Source organism: Magnolia sinica, chromosome 6 (assembly GCF_029962835.1).
Source record: "Magnolia sinica isolate HGM2019 chromosome 6, MsV1, whole genome shotgun sequence".
In the NCBI taxonomy this organism is placed as follows: Eukaryota; Viridiplantae; Streptophyta; class Magnoliopsida; order Magnoliales; family Magnoliaceae; genus Magnolia; species Magnolia sinica.
The window spans coordinates 82,192,451-82,214,874 of record NC_080578.1 but is presented as its reverse complement, the minus strand read 5'-3'; the positions used below and the strand labels follow the sequence as shown (position 1 = coordinate 82,214,874).

The following is a 22,424-nucleotide window of genomic DNA, read 5'->3' as shown; positions in this document are numbered from 1 at the left end:
ATGAGAGAGAGTGGTTGTGAAGATTTGGAGGGTAGAAGGATCTTTGCACATGTGGTGTTGGGGTTTGTGTTGCATGGGAGAATGCAAAAGGAGCGGTAGTTTAGGAAGGGTTTTAGCATGGGGGCATGGGAAAGGTGGGTGGCTTGACTTTGGGGTTGGCCTTGCATGGGGGAATGTGAAAGAATATGGGTACTTTGGTCATTGTAGGGGCATTTTGGTAAAAAGGTGGGGGCATTATGGTCTTTTGGGGGAGCTTTGTAATGATGGTGCATGGAAAGTAGGAAAAGGCTATGGGGCATGTGATGTCTTTTGGCATGTAGTAGGGGTAAGGGGGGTAATTGCACATGAGGGTAGGGTCTACAACAAAGGTAAATTTCTCGGTTTTTGTGCCCCTTGGGAATCATGCTCGCACATTGTGATGCGCACCATGTCTCAGATTGTGCGCAGGTTCGCATCTTCCTAACTGTGCGTCATCTAAGGGCATGCCGCGCGGCATTGCGATTGCAACGCTAGCACGATCACCATGACGGGAGTCTCGGGTTGATCAGACTCAAATTCTTGAGGTGTGATCGGCACTCGACAATCCAGCCAACCCCGGGTATGTTGACACCAGAAACATGTGTACAGAAGGTCCTAGGGGAACAAAGGCTTAACATTCTAACACCTAAGTTATATTTCTAGAGGGATTCATAGTTGTGATTATTTTCATTTTGTAATTGATGCGCGAGTTCGATGAGGTAGAAATATCCACTACACAAAGTCTTCGGTTCCTTTCTTCACAAAGGATCCATATAATTTGTAGGGAGAATAACCAACAGTTCTAAGAAATTCTTGAGATCAAAGTTAGGAGAGAGGTGCCTAATACTTTGACTATTGCCTTGAGAAAAGTGAGTGAAGAAATGGATATTTACTTGCGGTTCACACTCCTTTCTCAAGGTTGCAAAGGCCTGTGATTTGTATTGGGAATTCTTTCCAACTTTTGTAGTTTTCCCTCTTTTTCTTATTAATATTTTTAAGCAGTAAAAAGAAGGCCATATATTTCTGTATATAGGTAAAACCATCAGAAAGTGAAGAGAAGGGAGGAGGAGGAGCAAGGTATTCAATAACGGAAACAATGGTTCTAATGCTAGATGTATGGCTTTCATGGTATAGGTTGTTACAACCATTACAACCCTATAACAATTAAAATTTGTTAAAAGAAAGAAAATGTTTCGACCTTGTATCGCATTGTAATGGGCCTTTTTTTTTTCCCCCCAAAATGGGAGTTGCCGCCCCATATCTTGTAACAACTCCCATAGTTTTATAGCCGTTACGTAACCATTTTTTAATATCATGAAGTGGAGGAAGAAAGGAGAGGGGGGTAGTTTAGGGCAACAAGTGTTGTGTTGTTAGCCCAAAAGACCAACACACATTAATATGAGCTCCACAGGAGTATATGGATAACACTCACATACACAATTACATATATTTTCTTGCACTCCCCCTTAAGTTGGAGCATGGATATTGATCATGCCCAATGTGGAACATATACAAAGAAGATGATAACGATTAACATGGGTAGCACCCCCTCTTAAACACAACATGGTGGGATACAAGATCTTCAGTTGATGCTTGTTTGTAGAATATAGATTGAGTGGTCCATTGAAGCTTCTCTTCAAATAGAGTCCATAACCAAACTCAACAACAGTCGAGCCACCAAACCACCGTTCATATGCAAAATCCTCTCAAAGAGATGCACAATATTGCACAGCATGTGATTAAACTACACTCACAACAATTGAGAGAGGACTACACCCACATTGGCATGTGAAGACATGTGCAACATTGCACAACATGTGAGTGAACTATAGCCGCAACTGATAATAAAGGCATAATGAAGGTAGGGATGATGAATGGAAAAGGAAAGCTTGATTGCTTATAGAAATCCTTTGTCTAGTTGGGTCGAGCATTACATCAAACATTTTTTGTGCATTGTAACCAAGGTGTTTTTTTTTTTTTTTTTTGTTAGCTTGTTAGTACACCCACTGTCAGTTCACACTTCACTGTTAGCCACCCCCACTAGGGATCGATACCAAGACCTCAGTGTTGAAACGAGGTATCTTTCACTCAGTCAACCACTTTAGCTATGGATCAGGGTGTTATTTAATAATGGTAACGAACAACTTTACGGCTGGCCGTTAAACCAATACATTAGGGGATGTAATGGTCCAATTTTTTAAAGAAAAAAATTGAAAAAATATTGCAAAAAAGGCAAAAAAAAATGAGAGGATTCCAAATATGTGTTCTTTTTCTAGTTTTAAACATGTTTATGATGGCATAATGGGTCGTTCTTTGACAAGAATGTTATCTTGGGTTGCGTGATGATTTTATTAACCTGAGAGGCTTAGATTAACTTCAAAATTCGTATATTTAATTTTCAAAATATCTAATGTCAATGATTAAATATAAATAAGATTATATGAGTATGAATCTAATGATGAGACAATTATATATTTATATTTATATAACCATTTTACTACATATAAACATAGTTTAGCTATATAGGTCCATAAGATGTTATTGCATGAAGAATAAAGTAAACTCATGAGTCATAAGTGATCAAAATCATGTCAAAGGTCAAACATTAATCCCCAATCATGTCACCACCTAAAAGTAAACCGTTGCCTGTGGTTGCTCAACCTCAATGTTATCGTCATCCAGCTGTGGGGCAGGTGTCCCATATCCATAATAACTGGAGGAAAAAACCATGTTAATGAAAGCCAATGCAACCGGGCATCTGCTGCTAGTGCATTTATTCCCGCTTGCCAATAGAGAGAGCTTGCAACATTTAGAGCTATGTTGTTGTCTTTGAATAGCTTGGCTACTACCCTTCCATGCTTCTCAACCTAGTTTGTTTCCAGATTTGTTTCAACCTTTTCTGCATTTTTTCTTCTCTTTTCTAAATAAAAGGGATCACATGAAGATCTCCTAGCTCCACATTCGCATCATCTAAGTTCCTGGCGCAAGATGTACCTCTTTCAACAGCTAAAGGAGCATATGAAGGCTACCGTCAGCTGAAGGTACATTGTAAATCACTGAACATATCACGACTCCCACTCTCACCCTTCCCCCCACTAACACTCCTGGTCCCACACAGTCCAACTCCCACTATTCCCCATGTCACGAATTGACCCCATTACTCCAAACATCTATCAGTGTTCTTCATCTTCATGAGCAGTACACAGGATCTCTCTCCTTGCCATTGTCACCTCCCTATGAGAATCTTCACTTGAATCAACATTATTATCATCATCCACACTCATTATTATCAACATTATTTTTAATACCATAATAGTAACACACCCAGATGACTTCACCATCCGCAACATGAATTCCCAACTAATTTTACAGCTTGACGACCTCAAAACATGAAGACCGAAAAAAATTCTTGTGAAACAACCCAAGACAAGGATTGTACTGACCATAGATCTAAATACCAGTATTGTATTGGCAAATATAGTCATATCATATCTATATCGGTACAATACGATATGCAATAGGGGGCTGTATCAGTCCAATACGAAAAAAACTGACTCGTATCGGCCGATACAGGCCAATACATGCATAAAAGCCCATTTTTGAACCTTTTTTTTTTTTTTTTTTTCAAATTTTAACTAACGTTTCCTCTTCTTTTTTCCATTTAAACCATGGAGGAAGCTTAAAAACTCATTTTAAGTGAGATCTAGACCTATTTTGGGATCAAAACAAATGATTTGAATAGGATTCAACAAATCAAAGTGAAGTGGACCATTATGGGAAAAATCAGAAAGAATGGTAGACCTTCACTTTGTTTTTTATATTTTATCTTCTTTTTGTTGTATTTCAATGTAATGGGCCCTAATTCACTAAATCATGCTTGATTTGTGTTCAATTAGGGCCCCTTTAGTTGACCTGCAACAAGTCAAACTGACAAGCAACATTCTTATCAAGGAATGGTTTGATACACCATCATTGCATGTCTAAAATACAAATAAAGAGAGGATAAATTCTTGAATATCTTATCATTCTCTCTTCTTTTTTAATCCTAATACTTTCCTTAATTCTTTGGCTTAAATTATTTTTTTACCGATACGGACCGATATTGATACGCAACACCCATATCATATCATTTTTTGGTCGGACCGATAGTCTCCCGATACCGATGTTCAAAACCATGGTAATGACACTTTTTCCTCACAAAAATCATCACCACACCCTCAAATCTCAATGGAATTTCATGATCATTGTTTCTGGTGAATGTAATGACTAACTGCATCTAATCCATGTGACCACAAAAATCACCAAGAAAAACAACGCAAGAAACAAAAAGGTACTTTTCCTGAACTTTTTGTTTTTTCAGTGCAACACTCCTAAAACCCAATAAAACATTCCAGAAAAATCATCATAAATCCTCTAAAATAATCCTCCTCCAAATCACATGCTTTTAGGCTTTAGATGTCCACCTGATTGTACCCTGCTAACATCATTTGTACAGCTAGAGTTGAGAGCTATGAAACAAGTCCACAGTAGTTCAAAACTAAGGGATTTCATAATTGGGGTTTTGAATAAGACGACCTTTTCATTTTTGTCTTTATTTAACGTTGTACAAATGACATTAGTAGTAGGCCCTACTATTGTAGACTACAATTAAATCAGAAAACCTACTCTGGTACCAAGTAGGAGGTGGAGAAACTAAAGGGGAAGAGACGGAAGGAGGAGAAAGAACAAAGGAGAGAGAAGCTTAGGACAATAAGTGTTGTGATGTTAGTCCAAAATACTGACACACATATGTACATTAACACGAGAAAACATATAGAGCTCCACAGGAGTACATGGATATCACTCACATACACACACAATTAAATATATTTTCCTTCAAAACCAACCAGTCATTTCTTGGACATTAATGGGTTATGCGCTGAAGGGGAAAACGAGTCAATGTATTGTTTAATATCATTTAGTCACATTTTTCACTTCACTCTTGTTTCATTTGGTGCAAGAAATTATCATTCAATAATGGGTGGTATAACTTTCAACAATGAGTTATTTTCCCTTCCAACACCTTTTCTTTCTTTCTTTCATTTATTTATTTTTTAAAGAAGCAACTAAAATGCATTAAAGTTATTGTAGGCACGTAGGCTCAGAGCCAGGCCAACTACTCCAATAGCACTCATCCATAAACTGGTTAATGGTAACCAACATTTATTGGAAAAAGCAACCCCAAAGATTTGGGACCAAAAGCAGTTAGTAGTGACCATCGAATAAGTCTCTTCAGCTTGAGTTAGGTTACAATTGATTTGTGCTCTACAGCAGCAACATTTGACTCTCACCCAGTGTGAATGACCAACATGTTTAATCTAGTGGTGAAACCCCTGATGAGATTGAAGATGACTCTAAGATATCATTGCTCATTGCCACAACTGGCCCAATGGATAATCTTTACCACTTGCCCCTCACTGATGAGCGGGATAAATTTAACATCTGCTAGGAGAGCAGAGCTACTCTCCATCCAAGGGTTGTAGCTTGGACTGGGGGACAAGGCTGTATCAGGCCGGAAAAGTTGAGCAAAATCGGCCTGTTCATGCCCTTCAATATTCCCACAACCCCTGCTGCTACCTGAGACCTGTTGGATACCACAATGAAATTAATCTTCCATGATCCTTTCGGTGGAGCGGTCCAGACGATTTGAGACTGAGGTAGGGTGTGGCCCTCCAATGCTCACTGGAGCCACTCTTCATGAATTTACACTGGCGGCTGACCTCTGAATTCCTTGGATGCTGCTGCCCATTTGATCACTGAGGTTTTTCTTTTTCTTTTTTATTTTTTATTTTTTATTTTTATTTTTATTTTTATAATAATAATCTCGTTGCTGATCACCGCTGTCAAATTTTGATAGTCCTTGAAAATATGGTTATTATGTTCTTCCTGCAACTTCCAACATATAGCGAACGGAAGCAGGCTCCATAGAACTCTCCCTTGTTTCTGGAACGTCCCTCTGCCCTGAATGGATAATTCCTCCAGATTGATTGGCCAAGGACCCAATCTCATGAAAAATTGTCAGAAAACGGTTCCAGAGTGAATACACTACTGAACAATGGAGGAAGAAGGGGGAAAGCATGGGGCTAAAAATTTGTATGCTTTCTGTCCTTCCAACACTTTCTATGCTTCATAATCTGCCCGTCACCAAATGGGGCTTAAAAAATTGGAGTGCTTGATGCATAGAAAGTGATGAGGCATTGCACAACCATTGAGGCAATGGCAAAGAGGCATATTGGATTTTTTATGGTATGTAAACTTTCCAAAGCACTATCTGATTATTTTGTAATGCAGATGGCTTCTTTATTTATTTTTTGATGTTTTTTTGTTTATGCATTCATTAATACATTGATTATTTCAGAGGTTCATTGGGATTTGGGGAGGAGGCATTGCAATCTCTTCCAGGCAAAGTTGGGAGCCAGGTGATTGGTTTTTAACCTTCAATATTGGTTTTTTTTTTCCAATATATTTTTTCACTATACGGAGATCATTAAATCCATTATGAATTTAAAATGATTTCTTGTTGCGCTAGTTGTGCATAGACCTTATTGTTTGATGCGTAACATGTGCAGGATGTCAATGATGTACTCACAGCTTTGGACCATGTTATTGAAAAGGGACTTGCAGACCCATCTAAAGTAGCTGTTCTTGGAGGTTCACATGGTGGTTTTCTGACGACTCACTTGATTGGCCAGGTGTAGTGTTGCCGGAGTTCCTACATTTCGTCTCTATCCATACGTGCATCTAGATGCTAGCGCACTCACCATTGTAGCCTTCCATTTCATCATATAAAACTATGGCACACTTGTGGTGCACCCTGGTGATGTTTATTTAACATGTTCATGCCTGATCTGTTTGAGGAATAGGATACATGGACACTCCATCTTTTATATGTGAATCTGTATGTTATCTGAGCAATTTCACACACTGAAGGGATTATGGGGATCCTGAGCCTCGGTTAATGATCAGTTTCCTGAGACAGCATTCTGTACATGTGGACCCATAGTTCAATAATGTAGACCATTGATCTGGTGGACCCACCATGTGTTGAATGCCCTTACATCTCCCTGAGGTTTAGGATCCTGTAATTCCTTTTCTCAATCATCTATTCCTCTATAGTTGTTTCTTAATCATGGATTTTACTACATTACCTGAACTGATATTTGGTGCAAAGCATATCCATTTACAAATCAAGAGTCCAAGCAGTCACATGATTCATTAACATTTCCATCTTGGTTTTCTGTTCACTGCAGGCACCAGATAGATTTGCTGTTGCTGCTGTCAGAAATCCTGTTTGTAACCTCGCATTGATGGTTGGGACATCAGACATTCCTGATTGGTGTTATGTGGAGTCCTACGGTAGTGAAGGAAAAGCTATATTTACGGAGGCACCTTCAGCGGAACATCTACACCTCCTCCACAGCAAGTCACCCATTTCACACCTTTCAAAGGTATGCTAAATAACTAAAATAGCATAATAATTCTCCTTATGTTTAAATATGTTTCATGTTTGAAAGCTGCCAAAGTTTTTCCATAGTTGATTTTTCTTACACCTAAATCTTGCTATGCATAGACATCTAAATGTGAGAAACCAACAATTTGAAAAAAAAAAAAAAAAAAACACATACTGTGGAGTTAAAAGTTTCATATACCCTATGGACACTATTTCTTGGAGAGCTTTGCTAAGAGCACACACATGTAATAAAGCTCATGTACACACCACAAATCTCCCAGCATAGCATAAAGGTGCGAGATCCCATCCATCCATCATGTTGTTCTGACATTCTACATTTTCCCAAAAATAAATTTGGTCCAGTCAGCATGTGGGCCCCAATATCGGAAACAGGTGGATGGGCTAAAAAACTTCAGCCAAGTTTTTGCAAACTGTGGCCCACTTGACCAGTGGATCAATGGGATTCTTGGGCTAGGGCATCAATATAGTAGTGCCATTCTAATGGATGGATTGGATCTTGGACATATCATCCCATGCTGGCCCATGCGTGGTGTGTACGTGAGATTTATTGCACATGCGTGTGGGCTTAGCTGAGCTCTTTGTTGGATATACTTAATACATAAAAGAAAAAAAAATAAATCTGAACCAATTAGTTTGATAACTATTTTGAAACCATGGTTAGCAGTTACCCTGGTGAACCCTATATGTGGTATGGGTACATGGTAGGCTACCTGTATGAACATACATGTTAAATGCTAGTTTTGGCAACACGGCACCCATGCTTGAAACCTTCGAGGCTTAGAGGAATTTTAACTGAATGGCAACTCGGCTCCAGTTTGTTTGGCATTGTGTGGACATGAAAATTGATTAATTATGCTCTGATTCTCTAGAAAGTCTAGAGAAGCGGTTGAAGAATATTCTCCATCCCAACATATTCCAAGGTATAAAATTATTTCCATATTATGAAAAATATTTCAGTATGTAGTTCAATTCCATCTAGTAGAAATATACCGGCCAATCCCAAGTCCCAGTAGCAAACTTTTGCCAATCAATGATGATAGTTCCAGGCTTCAAATTTGATGAGGGACTATGCAAGCCGAACCAAATAGCCGGGAGAAGGTTATGATGATGGTGGCTACCATTTCTAGTCGCAATAAATCACGCTATTTACAAAGTGTTGAGAGGTTTGCTAGTCTCTCATGCACCAGATATGAATGAACCTTCACATGTGGCAACCTGGCAAGTGTGGAACATCTGACTCATGCTTATGGTGGTCCCACAATCCAAATGACCCAGTGAAAAATCAGGATGGTCCACTATCTGTACGGGCTGCCCCCAGTAAGGAAAAAATGGATGATTTGAAATACATGCTGGTGTTCCATCTTCAAAGCCTGCATGGGACCTGACTGATATGGCTGGCATTTCTTTTACACCATGTCATCTGCATGGTGGGCCCCCCCTTACACATGCCTTAGATGTCTCATACTATTGGCACATGCGCCATGCGTAAAAGTGTGCAGGGCTGGAAAACTTCATATTGTTTGATTCTATGGATGCTTATGGAAATGTAAGTTGCACATGGTAGGTTTTAGACAGGAGATGGTTGACTAGAACGAATGAGGGAGACCACTATTTCTAGTTCTGGACTGGTGAAACTAGGGACGTGAAGATAAGAGTGCCATGTTTCAACCTTGAGGTTGTGAGTTCGATCCAGTGTAACTACTGATAAACAAAAGAGATAAGGATACATTACATGAGCGGATAGCTTATTCTTTGGGTGATTCTTCTGTTCTTCAACCTTAAAGTGCAACGCCCTTCTGTTTTTCCAAATTATCATGATTTTTCTATTAAAAAAAGAAAGAGAAAAAAGAAAAACTATCATGATTTTTATTATGTCACACATTATCATTTTCTTGTCTTAAAGTCACAATAATTGGTAATTATCATCGAAAGCTACAGATTATCTGTCAAACACAAACATTAGGAAGTTTAGATAAACCAAGATGGAGATTTAGCACCTACTTAAGTAAAAGGAGAGTAATATTGTTATTGACTGCCACCTGCTAGACACACCCATCTACAACCTTAGTTTTACCATAAGAAGTGTGAAATCGAATGATTAGCGACATCTAAATTGATCTTTTAGGAGGAAGCATCCAGATGATGTTGTCCTCCACTTCCACTCCTCTTACACACTAGATTCTACAATTTTGTAGAGGTAGTAATGAGTTAAGGGATCTTGACCACTATTTATCCCATAGAAGTGGCTATACCTGCCACAGATCAATGACTAACTCTAAAGGTATTACCCATCTCTAAACAAATTTGAAGCTAGTCCTATGGAAGAAAAGAGCAAGCCATTAGCATGTGGAATGGTATCTCCTACTAACTATGAAGGGCAACACTCATATGAAAAAGGAAATGCTTCTGGAACTTTTCAACATGCTTAGTTAATTATATTGTTAGATATATGTCCCTTAAAGCCAATCAAATGTTTGTTGTTTGCAGTTGGGTCATTGGTGACTCATATTCATGAATGGAGCTTGGCTATTAGTGGCTTGCTTGTATCTTCGCTTGTTATTAATTATGTAAAAATGTGTGTTGAATGTAAAGAAGGTTGTAGGGATTTCTTAAAGATTCTCTTATAGGCCTAGGGGGAAAGTAGGAACAATAGCCTTGATGGTCATGGGAGAGTTATGGTATCATGGTTCTTGAGTACCCTAAATTCCATAAATGCTCTGGTGGGTATGGGCAACCCGGGATTTGTTAATGTGGCTATCGTGTGTGATGTGGAACCAATGACGAGTTAGGATGCATTATTCTCCAACATCAAGCACATTATAGCCTATGCCCTTCACCACATAGGAGTGAGAATACCATTAGATTACGACTATTGTGATATTCGCGTTGGAGGATTGCGTCATCTCTTGATCGAGAGGCCCATCATGCTCGCTATGGATTGACTTGATCATACACCAACTTTGACTATTCCTTTGACCTGAGATTAGGTAAAGACTTCATGGCCATAGTGTGGTGGGCCTTGACATACCTTTTGAGGTTACATTGGTGGTTGACATACAGGTGTGATTGCGCACACAGATTAGGATGCAGTTGAAATCTTGTGTGAACCAACATTGGATCCATTAGTCTCCCAAGACTTAAGTTGTGGTTAGATCTTGTTGATCAGACTATCCTTGAAGTGTTTTATGATTGGCCAGCTGACTTAACTATTTTCAAAAGGTTTCTCGAATGTTTTCAACCATTAGATCTAAAAGGCTTCTACTGAAATAAAAAGTTTTAATGGTCGAAAACATTTGAGAAGACTTGTGAAATCATTTGAGTGGGCTTGCCATCCATAAAATACTCGACGGGCGGTCCGATTGACTAGATCTAACCACAAAGTCCAGGGAGACTAGTGGGTCCCATGTTTACACACTCAAGGCTTCAATTACATCTTAATATGTATGCCAATTACACATGTATGTTGGCCACCAAGGTAACTTCAAAAGGCGTGTCAAGGTCCGGCCCACTAGGACATTTAAGTGTTTGCTCGTCAAAGTTGGTGGATAATCAATCCAATCTATAGCAAGCATGATGGGCCTCCCGGTTAGGAGACTTGTACATTATAGTACTCATAATCTAATAGTATTCACACTCCTGCGGTGAAGGGAATAAGCTACAAAGTGCCAATGGTGGAGACTAATCCATCCCAACCAGGGTGTCCCAGTTCCACATCACACATGAAAACCACATTAATAAATATTGGGTTACTCATATGCACTTGAGTAGTTATGGAATTCTAGTTACTCAAGAACTATAATACCACAGCTATTCAATGATCATCGAGGTTGTTTTGTCCATTTCTTGGTTTACACATGGGCTACAAGAGAGAATCCTTAATATGTCTCTTAACATATAACACACATTAACATACAATTAATAACAAAATATGATATAAGCCATGTCGTCCATCCATTTTGCCACGTCATTTTAGGTCAGGATCTAAAAAATTAATAATATCCAAATCTCAGGTGGACCACACCATAGGAAACAATGGTTATAGAATGCTCACCATTAAAATTTTCTTAAGGTCCACTGTAATGTTTATTTTCAATCTAACCTATTAATTGGGTCACACTGACGTGGATGAAGATAAAACACATACGTCAGCTTGATCTAAAACTTTTGTAGCCCCCAATAAATTTTTAATGGTGAATGTTTAATTATTGTTGTTTCTTATGGTGTAGTCCACCTGAGCTTTCGATGTGCCTCATTTTTGGGCTCATGCCCTAAAATTATTTGGCAAAATGGGTAGGGCCCAAAAAACTTTGACACGTGTGCTACACTTCACAGTCCAAGTCCCGCCTAATTCGAGCCTTAAAAAATTGTACACGAGACATATATTAACTTAAAATTTAGCAATTAAATTATGGACTGCAATTGCTAACTCACAATGCCAAAATCAAATTGTTTGAATAGTTTTAATTGTTAATTTGTGGACTTTTATTTTTAAAAATAGGGCCTTTTGATTTTTTTCATGATTCACTATCCAATAAATGTCCACCAATTCATAAGTGGGATAATGACAATAAATTGCATGAATTTGAGGCTAATTTGGTGTATAGATTGGTCCTCCAAGTCAGCCCCAAATTTGCAACGCCATCTACTTGAATTTAATTTCATTTTTTTAAAGAACTATTGGGAGAAATGATATCAAGTTGTTAAGTATATAAATTAGATATTTAGAAAATTAAATATATGAATTTTGTAGTCAAATTCAGGTTATCTGGTTCATAAATTCATCAGACAATCCGATACAACTTCTCACCAAAGAGTAGACCGTTACACCACCATAAACATGTTCCAATTTATAAATGAATGCATATTTGGAATGCTTAGAATATTTCGGATTTAATCCATATTTTTTCATATTTTTTTGGCGAAAAAAAAATTTGCGCCGTTACGCCAACCGATACCGATACGGGACACCTTGATCCCAACTTGTTAGTTCCACATCACACATGAAAACCACATTAATAAATATTGGGTTACTCATATGCACTTGAGTAGTTATGGAATTCTAGTTACTCAAGAACTATAATACCACAGCTATTCAATGATCATCGAGGTTGTCTTGTCCATTTCTTGGTTTACACATGGGCTACAAGAGAGAATCCTTAATATGTCTCTTAACATATAACACACATTAACATACAATTAATAACAAAATATGATATAAGCAGGCTGCTAATGGCCAAGTTCCATTCATCAATAGTGTTCACTAATAGCCCAGTTCTACTCAACAAATATTTGATTAGCTTTAGAGGGAAAAAAGAACTAATGCATGGGATTGCTCAAATGATCCTCGAAATTCAAAGGATTTATTTATTGTATTTAGTTGCTAGGGATAGAGTGAGTGCTTGTTCAGTAAGTTTCCCTTTTTTGTATTTTTGCCAATTTTTGATGGGCCAATTTCAGAATGAAATTGAAACACATGCTTATCAAGCCACTTATTTAGCCTTTTAAGTGATTGATATGCCACTTTCTGACATTGCCCAATGATCGATCAATTACTTGTTCTGGCTAGTGGTATGTTAGGAACCAATCCCAGGCTTGGTTTCATCTTTGATGATTATTCTACAACATCTGTAGCGCCAGATCTAGAAAGAGTCTTGACCTAGATGGGTCCGTTGATGACCCCTTTGTGCCACACTGACTCTGCTTCGCTTCTGCACTATACAACCTATCAATTTTCATCAACAAGGTTGCACTAGTTGGTTACAGAGCTAAATTCCTGTGTCAAGTTGGTATAGCGATAAAATTCCAGTGTGTTTGTAACCGTCTATTGTGACGTTTAGTGCGAAGCATACATCGTTGTGCTTCTGATGCAGGACAATTAACCACTTACTCTAAAAGCTGGAACTGATAAAGCATGACAAATTAATCCCTTTATCTCATAGCCCAAGCCCCAAATCCATGGGTTAGGTCTTCAACCGAACCGTCCTCGTGGGCCTCAAATCCATGGGTTCCGCCCCCTCGTGGACCCCAAATCCATGGGTTACGCTTCACACAGGCCCCAAATCCATGGGTTCCGTGAGCCGCCCATCCCAAGTGTGCCCCTGCATCCCACACGCCACCCACTTGAGCCCGGTGTGAAAATGCCCCCGCATTAATCACCCCCAGTGAGGAGTCTCGAACACGAGACCTCCCACTCTGATACCAATTTGATGCAGGACAATTAACTACTTGCTCTAAAAGCTTGAACTAATAGAGCATGGGTTAGGTCCTCCCTCCGCGTGGGCCCCAAATCTATGGGTTTCACTTCACACGAGCCACCCGCCTCACATGGGCCCCAAATCCATGGGTTCCGCGGGCCGCCCACCCCAAGTGTGCCCCTACATCCCACAGGCCACCCCACTCGAGCCCGGTGTGAAAATGCCCCCGCATTAGCTTCTCTTGGATAGACTCCAGGATAAGATTTTCCCGAGTCTAATGTAGTTCATGTCCAAGCTAAGATCTTGAGCACCATTAACTGCCAGCGGCTCCCAATCAAGGTGCTCATGGACCAAGATTATCAAATGCATTTTGTGGATTGTCGTCTTTGACACTAGAGGACCATGATCATAACCACAACTAGATCAGCCCCACCTGAAGATCGGTCCTGCCAATGGGCTCTACGTGGCATGGATTTATTTATTTATTATTTTGTAAAAACTGGATTAATTGCTATTTTGGTTGAAGATTAATTAGGTGGTTAGCCTGAAGTCCAAGCAAGCCTCCTGTATATATAAGTTGTAACATGGGTTTTCTGCAGGGTCTTTTGATATAGTCATTTGGTATAGTTTCTTTTCGCTTGGGTTTATCTTACTATGTTTTCTAGTACATAACTGAAGGAATATGAGTTGATCCTTTCCTGTAAGCCTTGCTCTTGAGGTTGCCATGTAGATTATTCTGACACTATTGCATGGGTTTTATGTTCATGCTATTTTCACTTGGCACTGATGTAATTGCCACATTGTCAAACATGATTATGCAGCACTGATTTTGGTGGTCATCAACTTTTACATTACAGCCCAAGCGCATTGTCATTTCTACATGAACAACGGTTTGCATCACTGGATCCTTTAAAAAATAAATAAATTAGAGTACTTGGCTAGAACTCACAACAATAAGGGATCCCCTTCCCTGAGACTTGAACTCCATAACTTGGACTACAAGCCCAACTTGTGAATATTGTCAGCAAAAGGGTTGTTTCGATCCACAAAAGTGGGTTTGCAATGGAATTCCATATCCATGGATCTTTAGATCCTGGATAAAGGGTTCAATGGATATTTTGTATTGGATACCCACATGTAGAGTTTCCTAGATGTTGAGATGTTCTGTTTGGATGACAACTTGTGGAAGTCATGTTCATGTTTGACAATTCCAAAGTGCACCCATAGGAGCATTTATTGAATAGGTGAATTGTGGCACATAGGCCAAAGTGGCACATGTATGCGAGATTCGGGCCATGTACCGAGTGGACTAAAATGTGAACTTGCTCTCTTTTAAAATCTGGGCCATGTAATATTGGGTTGCATCTGGTGGGGATGCAGGCAAAGTAGCAATTTTTGTGGATGCTTTCTTTCATGGATATCAATGTTTCGGCTTTTAGGATGGAAGCCTAAATATTCAGTTTATGTAGAAACCCACATCTGATGCAAGCCCTTTTCCACCATACTTAAGGCATCCAAGCCATGGATGCCTCCATTATCAAGGACAGTTTTATCTGAAATGAAGATTTTTGCAGATCCAAACAACCCCTTGGTGGTATTATACATTGCTCTCTCAGAGAGTTTGTATGGTGAGAAAACTTTGATGATCTAGCAAAGTGCGATGGATGATACACATGCAATTAGAAAGTACTCAGAAAGTGCATATATGGCATGTAGTTTAGTTATATGAAACTTCATATATGGCATGCAACTAAATCAAATTAAACTGTCCAAATTATGGTTCCCAGTTTAGATGTATCATGAACCAAAAATTACAATTAATTGTTTATATAACTCTCAGATTGGTGGACATCTACTGGATAGTTTCTTCATCATCATCATCCAAGCCTTATCCTAATCAATTGGGATCGTCTACATAAATTCTATTCTACCATTCCTCTCCAAGGGCCAAACCTTCAGTTAAACCATAGGTCATCAAGTCTTTTCTTACTACATCCATCCACGTCTTTGTGTGCCTTCCCCTTGCCCTTTTAGAGCTTTCAACTTGTACCAACTTGCTCCTAACCGGTGTGGTTCGTCTCTCCATTGCACCTGACGAAACCATCTAAGATTCCAAGTACACTTTCCCTCATCTTATTACCGATTGTTGCTACTCAAGTTCCCTCTAATGCATTCATTTATAATTCTATCCATCCTCATCTTGTAGTCGTCTATCCCAATATCGTCATTTCAGCTACACTCATCCTATGAACATGTTGTTCTGTAAGTACCCAATATTTTGTCCCCCAAAGCATGGCTGGCCTTATAGCTATCCTATAAAAAAATCCCTTTTAGTTTGAGTGGTACAAGCCTATCACATAAAACTCCAAAGGCACATCTCCGTTCTTCCACCTAGCTTGAATAATGTGGGCAACATCCTTCTCAGTTCTATGGGCAAGTACGATCACCTGTTGATTGTAACAACCCATGTAATAGGCTATTAGATAGAACTTGATTGTAATTAACCTATGCAATATTCTATTACGTTGTGCCTATGGGAGTTTTGTCCTCTCATTGCCGTCCCCACACCGGATAGAGGGTTGCGTCATGTCGGCTGCTGGCGTCAAACTTACACCATAGCTTTCACCCTGAATCTATTAGACAGTTAAAGAGAAAACAAAAATAAAAATCCAATGGCCATATTTCAACAAACAAGTATCCCCAAATATGAGGATAGGGTTGTTCATACAATCTGATTTTGAGATTGACTTACCTACAGGGGTTTGTAAATTCAATCTCTTTAATTTGAGTTAACGCATGCCACTTGTACAATTTATGAGTGCATGTGTATTGAAGCATCATACACTACCTGAGTATCATATAACTCCCCTTCTAAGACACGCTTGGGTTTTTCACTTTGTGCAACTGGGAAACATGGCTCAGTTATCCAACCAGTGTGGATGATCCATGCAACAAATATCCCCCATATTGGATGATCATGACAATCAAATACTTGGCACCTCTTTTATGGGATGCGCTTCAGTGGTACTGGTACGGTGGTACCACCGTAAGCTTACGGTTGTACTGCATAGATGTGGGGCCCAGTGATGTTTTCATGGAATCCAACCTTTCCATAAGATGCGTCACCTCAGAAAATGCTTCTAGCCCAAAAATCATTCCGATGAAAAACTTGGGTGGGCCACAACACGGGGAACATATAGAAAGGGAATGCTCACCGTTGGGGGGTGTTGTACTGTGTTGTTTATATATAATCAAGGCCATTCAGTTGCTTTAATCAGGCCAAGACTCATGCTATCTTACTACTCATGTGGGTCACTTTAGAATTCAAGTTGTGGTTCCTTCCTAGTTCTTTCCCTTTGTTATGGCTGATGGCTCGCCTTGATTTTGGATCAGGCTTGAGTTTTGGAAGCTAGGGGTTTTTGGAGGTGATGCATCTGATAAATGGGTTGGATGGTGCAGATACATCACTTGGGCCCCACATCTGCTTGGTATCCCTGTAAGCTTAGTGGTACCAGTACCACTGGAGTGTGCCCTTCTTTTATCGCATGTGGACCCTTGCTGTATTTCTCTTTTAACTGTCATATAGAGATGTATCCGAGCATATATATAGTTTCTTTAAAATCCAACACCAAATTAAAGTCTTCAGCATTGTTATTTGATTATTATAATCTAGAATACAATTGCCATTGCTTTCTCTCTCTCTTAACTGTCATATTGAGATCCATATAAACATGTTTAAGGACATGTTTATAGTTTCTTTAGAATCCAACACCAATTGAAGTCTTCAAAAATGTTACATGACTATAGTGATCCAGAGTATCATTGTTTCACTCCATGAAACGTTCAAACATGCTAACTATGAATTTTCCTGAATGGAGATGAGCTTGATGTGTTTTTTATAAGTTCTAGATTACTTGCCTTCCATCTATTTCAGTTCTTTCAAGTTAGCTTTCCACTTGTATTCTGCATCTACGATATCACTGTTGCTATGAAACTAGGCAAACATGTTGCACTAGTTTCTCTTACAAAGTAATGTGAGCACTGTCAGATTTAACTGAGTGAAAGGGATTCTATGATTTTCAATGTACTTTAGCTAATCTCCATGAATTTGATGGTATCTACAGGTCAAATCACCTGTCCTTTTCCTTTTGGGAGCTCAGGATCTTCGAGTTCCAGTTTCTAATGGCTTGCAGGTAAGATAATACATTCCCTTCTAGATCAATGTGGCTAGCAAATCCATGTTACTTTGGAGTTGTCATTGCTGCAGGTGCTTCCATGACTAATACAAGTAACAAATAGTAAATAAATGGCCGTCATTTAGGGAAAAAAAATAATTTTACTTAGCTGAATTCACCAACAACCTCTATTGAGGGGTCATTGAAATTTATGATCTTTCCACATTATGAGTGCATATGTATGAAGTGTGGGTTACATGTGTCTTGCTTTATGGCATCAATCTGATTACAAGCACGTCTTGTTTTCTTTTATCATTTGATTGGGGGATTGAATTCCACTATAGAAAGAAGTTGAAACATAAGTAACAAAACTAAGGACCCCGAGAGTGGAGTAACTTAGCTACATAAAACTTGCATTTATAAAAGTAAAGGCGAGTCGATATAGCTGCTTCGCCAATCATCCCAGGTTTTGAGTGATTACCTAGGCAGTTGACCAGTTGCCTATGTATCACATAAGGCCCAGATGACTGCCTACATTATTCAAGCCTAGGCATTCCATGTCATTACCTTTATATATGATGCAATCAATAATTCACATGCATATTCTGGGAATTGCTATTTATTCTGACTAATAGACACACCCACCATTTCCAATTTTGGTTTTACAATAGTAAACTATTGTAAAATCCAAATCGTAAAGGGTGGGTGTATTTATCAGTTAGAGAGGGTGTAAATAGTGGCTCCCTGTACATATTTATGATAATTAAGGTACTAAATCTGCCCAAAATAATATATATATATACGGAAACGCTCACCTGCGAACCGGTTCGTACCTATTACATACGAACTTTTTTGAGAACCCATCATACGTGATGTGGATCCAAAATCTGAACCGTTCATGTGAAGCAGCACCTCGTGAAACCCCCCAGGACCAAGTTTTACTTTGATCTAGAACTTTGATGGGCCATAAAAAATTAAAACAGTTTCCTCCCTTGATTTTCATTTATCTTTGCTATGGCCCACCAGAAATTTGGATCAGGGTGAAAATTTCTCACACAAAGTTTCATTGGATTCCGCATCACATGGACCGTTCAGATTAGACATCCATGACACGTGTGCAAAGGTGCGCACGTGCGTAGGTGTGCAGGGGAGCATCTCTCTCTCTCTCTCTCTCTCTCTCTCTCTCTCTCTCTCTCTCTCTCTCTCTCTATATATATATATATATATATATATAAAAGCTACCTACGTGCTTGTTGATGCAAATACCTTTTTCTTTTTTTCTGGAGCCTTGTTCCACACATGACCGCCTAGGCGGAGGCCAAGGGGATTGTTTTCTCAGTCTTTTCTGGTCTTTTCACTATCTTGCTTAGTATTATAAACCCTGTGGATAGTTATGTGCTTTTCAACTGAACTTGCTGCACAAACCATGCTCTTAAAGAATTTGAACTCATGAGCGAAAGTACAAACGGCAATGGACTAGAACAGGAGTTCAGGAGTAACATGACTCTGTTTGGCCAAGGGCAACCATAAGGGGCACTTCCCCAAACCAGAAAATAATTTTGGCCAGAGTTTCTGAACTTCAAGCTTCTGCTTCTGGAGTGGTGGCATCAGATTCTTCTAACCACCCACTATATAGAATGTGATTCTTTCTATACTTGTCTTCTTATGCCATTGCTGCAGAATTAATGTTTCAGCTCATCTTAGATTTACTAATATTTGATTGAGTCCATCCTTTTCATTAGCTTTTTATGCATGATAACTTAGAGAAACCTATCATAGTTGCCTTTGTGTATTGCTGTTGTAATTCAGTCTTTTTCCTTTTGTGTTTGAAATGTGTAGTATGCTCGGGCTCTGAAGGAGAAAGGAGTCCAGGTCAAGGTGGTCATATTTCCCAATGATGTACATGCAATTGAAAGGTCTGCTCTTTTCTTGCATCACAATATAGTTTATCAATCTCACTCATATGCATACACAGACATGCATATGCATCCAACCTTTAGGGCTGTCAATGGGTACCTGGACTGGCAAGTACCCAATGATCTCTCCCAATTTGATGGTTCCAGGTCTTATTTTCGCACCCATAAAAAGAATGGGTCAGGTTCGGGTCTCACATTTTTTGGAGTAGGTCAGAAATTGGGGTTGTCAGGTTCAAGTCAGGTCCATCCACTTGGACCAAGTTAAAATCGGTCTGGTCAGGTCCAAGTTGGTTTTAACAGTATTACATATATTAACTATGGGTTTTGCTATTAAGTGACACGTGGAGTGTCCAATCATTGATCCAGGTCGTTCCCATTCATACAATTACAACTTACAAGAAAGCCATGGTGAAAAAATTATGCTCATCAGATGATCACAACCCTTTGAATGGGGACAACTTGTTACAGCCGTCTGTTTCTTTTTACAAGCCACAGATCACAGTTAGAATCATCAAACCAAAATGCTACTTTAGAATCACAAGCAATAAGGAGTTGAATCTACCAAATAGATGTTTCAAGATAATGTTTGGACTCTTTTTTTTTCTCTAATCAATCTTGACCATCCGCTTTCCATGCTATTGATTGTGTATTTACAATCATCCGATCTGTGTGCTTTTTTCACCATGGCTTGCTCCCGATCATATTAATGAATGAACGACCCGGGTCAATGATTAGACACTCCACCTGTCACTTAAACATCCCCATGAAGGTGAGGACATTAGCAAAACCCATTAACTATATATTGATAATTCTAGCAAAGAAATTATGCTTCCTAAGCCATACATACATAAGAGAGCCCGTTTACCAACCATACGTGTCAAAGTGGCATGTGTGTGCAATCTAATCCATCCATCGGATGGGCTCTTATTTGTCTCGAAGCCAACTCAAACCTATATTCAAAGATCTGATGGGTACCTGGAAGGTCCTAATCCGAGCAGATCTAGGTCTGGGTCATCAAGAACGAGGCCCGGACCCGACAAGATCCAAAACCAGTTATTCCAGGTATCGATACTATAGGACCCAACACAAATCCAACCTGTTGTCAGCCCTACCCACATGCACACAACAGAAAAACAAGTGTGCTGTTTTGAGTGTTATTCTCGAGCTTGTTCTTTTGTTGCAGGCCGCAATCAGACTTCGAAAGCTTCCTCAACATTGGAGTTTGGTTCAAAACTCATTGCAAGTGAGGGGGCTTTCCATGAGGTAGCAATTTGACCAAATCATGGGCGTATTTCGTAAGGCCTCCAATCCCCTCATTTGATGAAAACATGCATTTTACTTCAATCCAGCTTCATGTTTAGAGAACAGATCAAAGGATTCTGATTTAATATCAGATCAATAACAAAGAAGAACAGAGAAAATGTCTTCTTTTGTTGTTGTTAAGTTGGTCATGGCTGGATAGGGACTCAATCCAATAATGTAGTTGTGAAATGTGGCTCTATGCCTATTCCACTATATTGCAAGCCTCATATTTACTGAGTGTTTACAACTTAAAATTTAAATAGGTTTGCCAATCCTAGAGGTGTGGATTGTAAAGTCTTTATATCAGACCCACACGTGCCTATCTGGCACATGTTTTGAATACAGAAGCTGTTGATCAGCTGGGCTCACCATGTGTTCACCTGGACCTGAACTCAAGTTGGTCTACTCATCATTTAGGCCAGTGTCCGAAACAGGTAGACGACTAGAAAGAACTTGCCAATTTTTTGAACCATTCATTTCTTTTGAAGCATTGGCGCAACCGATCTAAATGTTCCATTTTTCGCTAATCAAAACCATTTGTTTGTTGTGTCAACTGCTATCGATGGCCTATGATCCAAACATAGATACTCTGTAGAGCAGGTGGAACCTGAACATTGTAAAGCCATCTCTTGAACAAACATGTTACCCTGCCCTTATCAATGATGGAAAACAGTCATCTGACCAACTGGTCTCTAAAATATGATGCAGGACAACTAACCACTTGCTCTAAAAGCTCGAATTGATAGAGCATGGTGAATTAATCCCTTTATTTCATAGCTCAGGTCAGGTTCTTGGCCGAACCCCCCTCGTAGGCACCACTTTACATGGGTCTCTCTTTACGCAAGCCACCCCCCTCACACGGGCCGCCCACCCTGAGTGTGCCCCCGGTTCACACAGGCTACTCCGCTCGAGCCTGATGTGAAAATGCCCCTGCATTAAAATACTTTAAGGAAACAAAAATAGTTAAGGTTGAACATTGAAGATGGTATAGCAAAGTGAAGAAAGATGATTGATGGAATTGTCCAAGAGGGGAAAAGGGGGGAAAAAAACTTTTGATACTCTGCAGATCTCAATGGTGGCTACATAATTTGCCCCGCATATAAAGAGGGGTGAAAGTGCTAATTGACGGTTTAGATGATGTCATCTATGATTCCTCAAGGGAAATAGCATAATCTAAACATGTGGTGTAGCATTTGCACCCCTTTTTTTCATAAGGGTGCAAAAGGTACACCAAGCTGCCCCATCAAACTTAATTGAATGGTCTAAATGGTGGATTTCAATTTAGATGTATCATAAACCAAAAATACAT

At 39.3% G+C, this 22,424-nt stretch overlaps 1 protein-coding gene across 3 annotated transcripts in view; it reads left to right on the top strand.

Moving 5' to 3' along the window:
- LOC131248937 (acylamino-acid-releasing enzyme) overlaps positions 1-21,387 on the top strand; it is a 71,325-nt gene extending 49,938 nt beyond the window's left edge. For all 3 annotated transcript variants that reach the window (XM_058249465.1, XM_058249464.1, XM_058249466.1), the window contains exons 13-18: positions 6,416-6,476; positions 6,627-6,749; positions 7,308-7,505; positions 17,847-17,915; positions 19,737-19,813; positions 20,997-21,387. In XM_058249465.1, coding sequence (XP_058105448.1) covers positions 6,416-6,476; positions 6,627-6,749; positions 7,308-7,505; positions 17,847-17,915; positions 19,737-19,813; positions 20,997-21,060 — 592 coding nt within the window. In that variant the 3' untranslated portion in view covers positions 21,061-21,387. The remainder of the gene's footprint in view (positions 1-6,415; positions 6,477-6,626; positions 6,750-7,307; positions 7,506-17,846; positions 17,916-19,736; positions 19,814-20,996) is intronic.
- Positions 21,388-22,424: the final 1,037 nt, after the last annotated feature.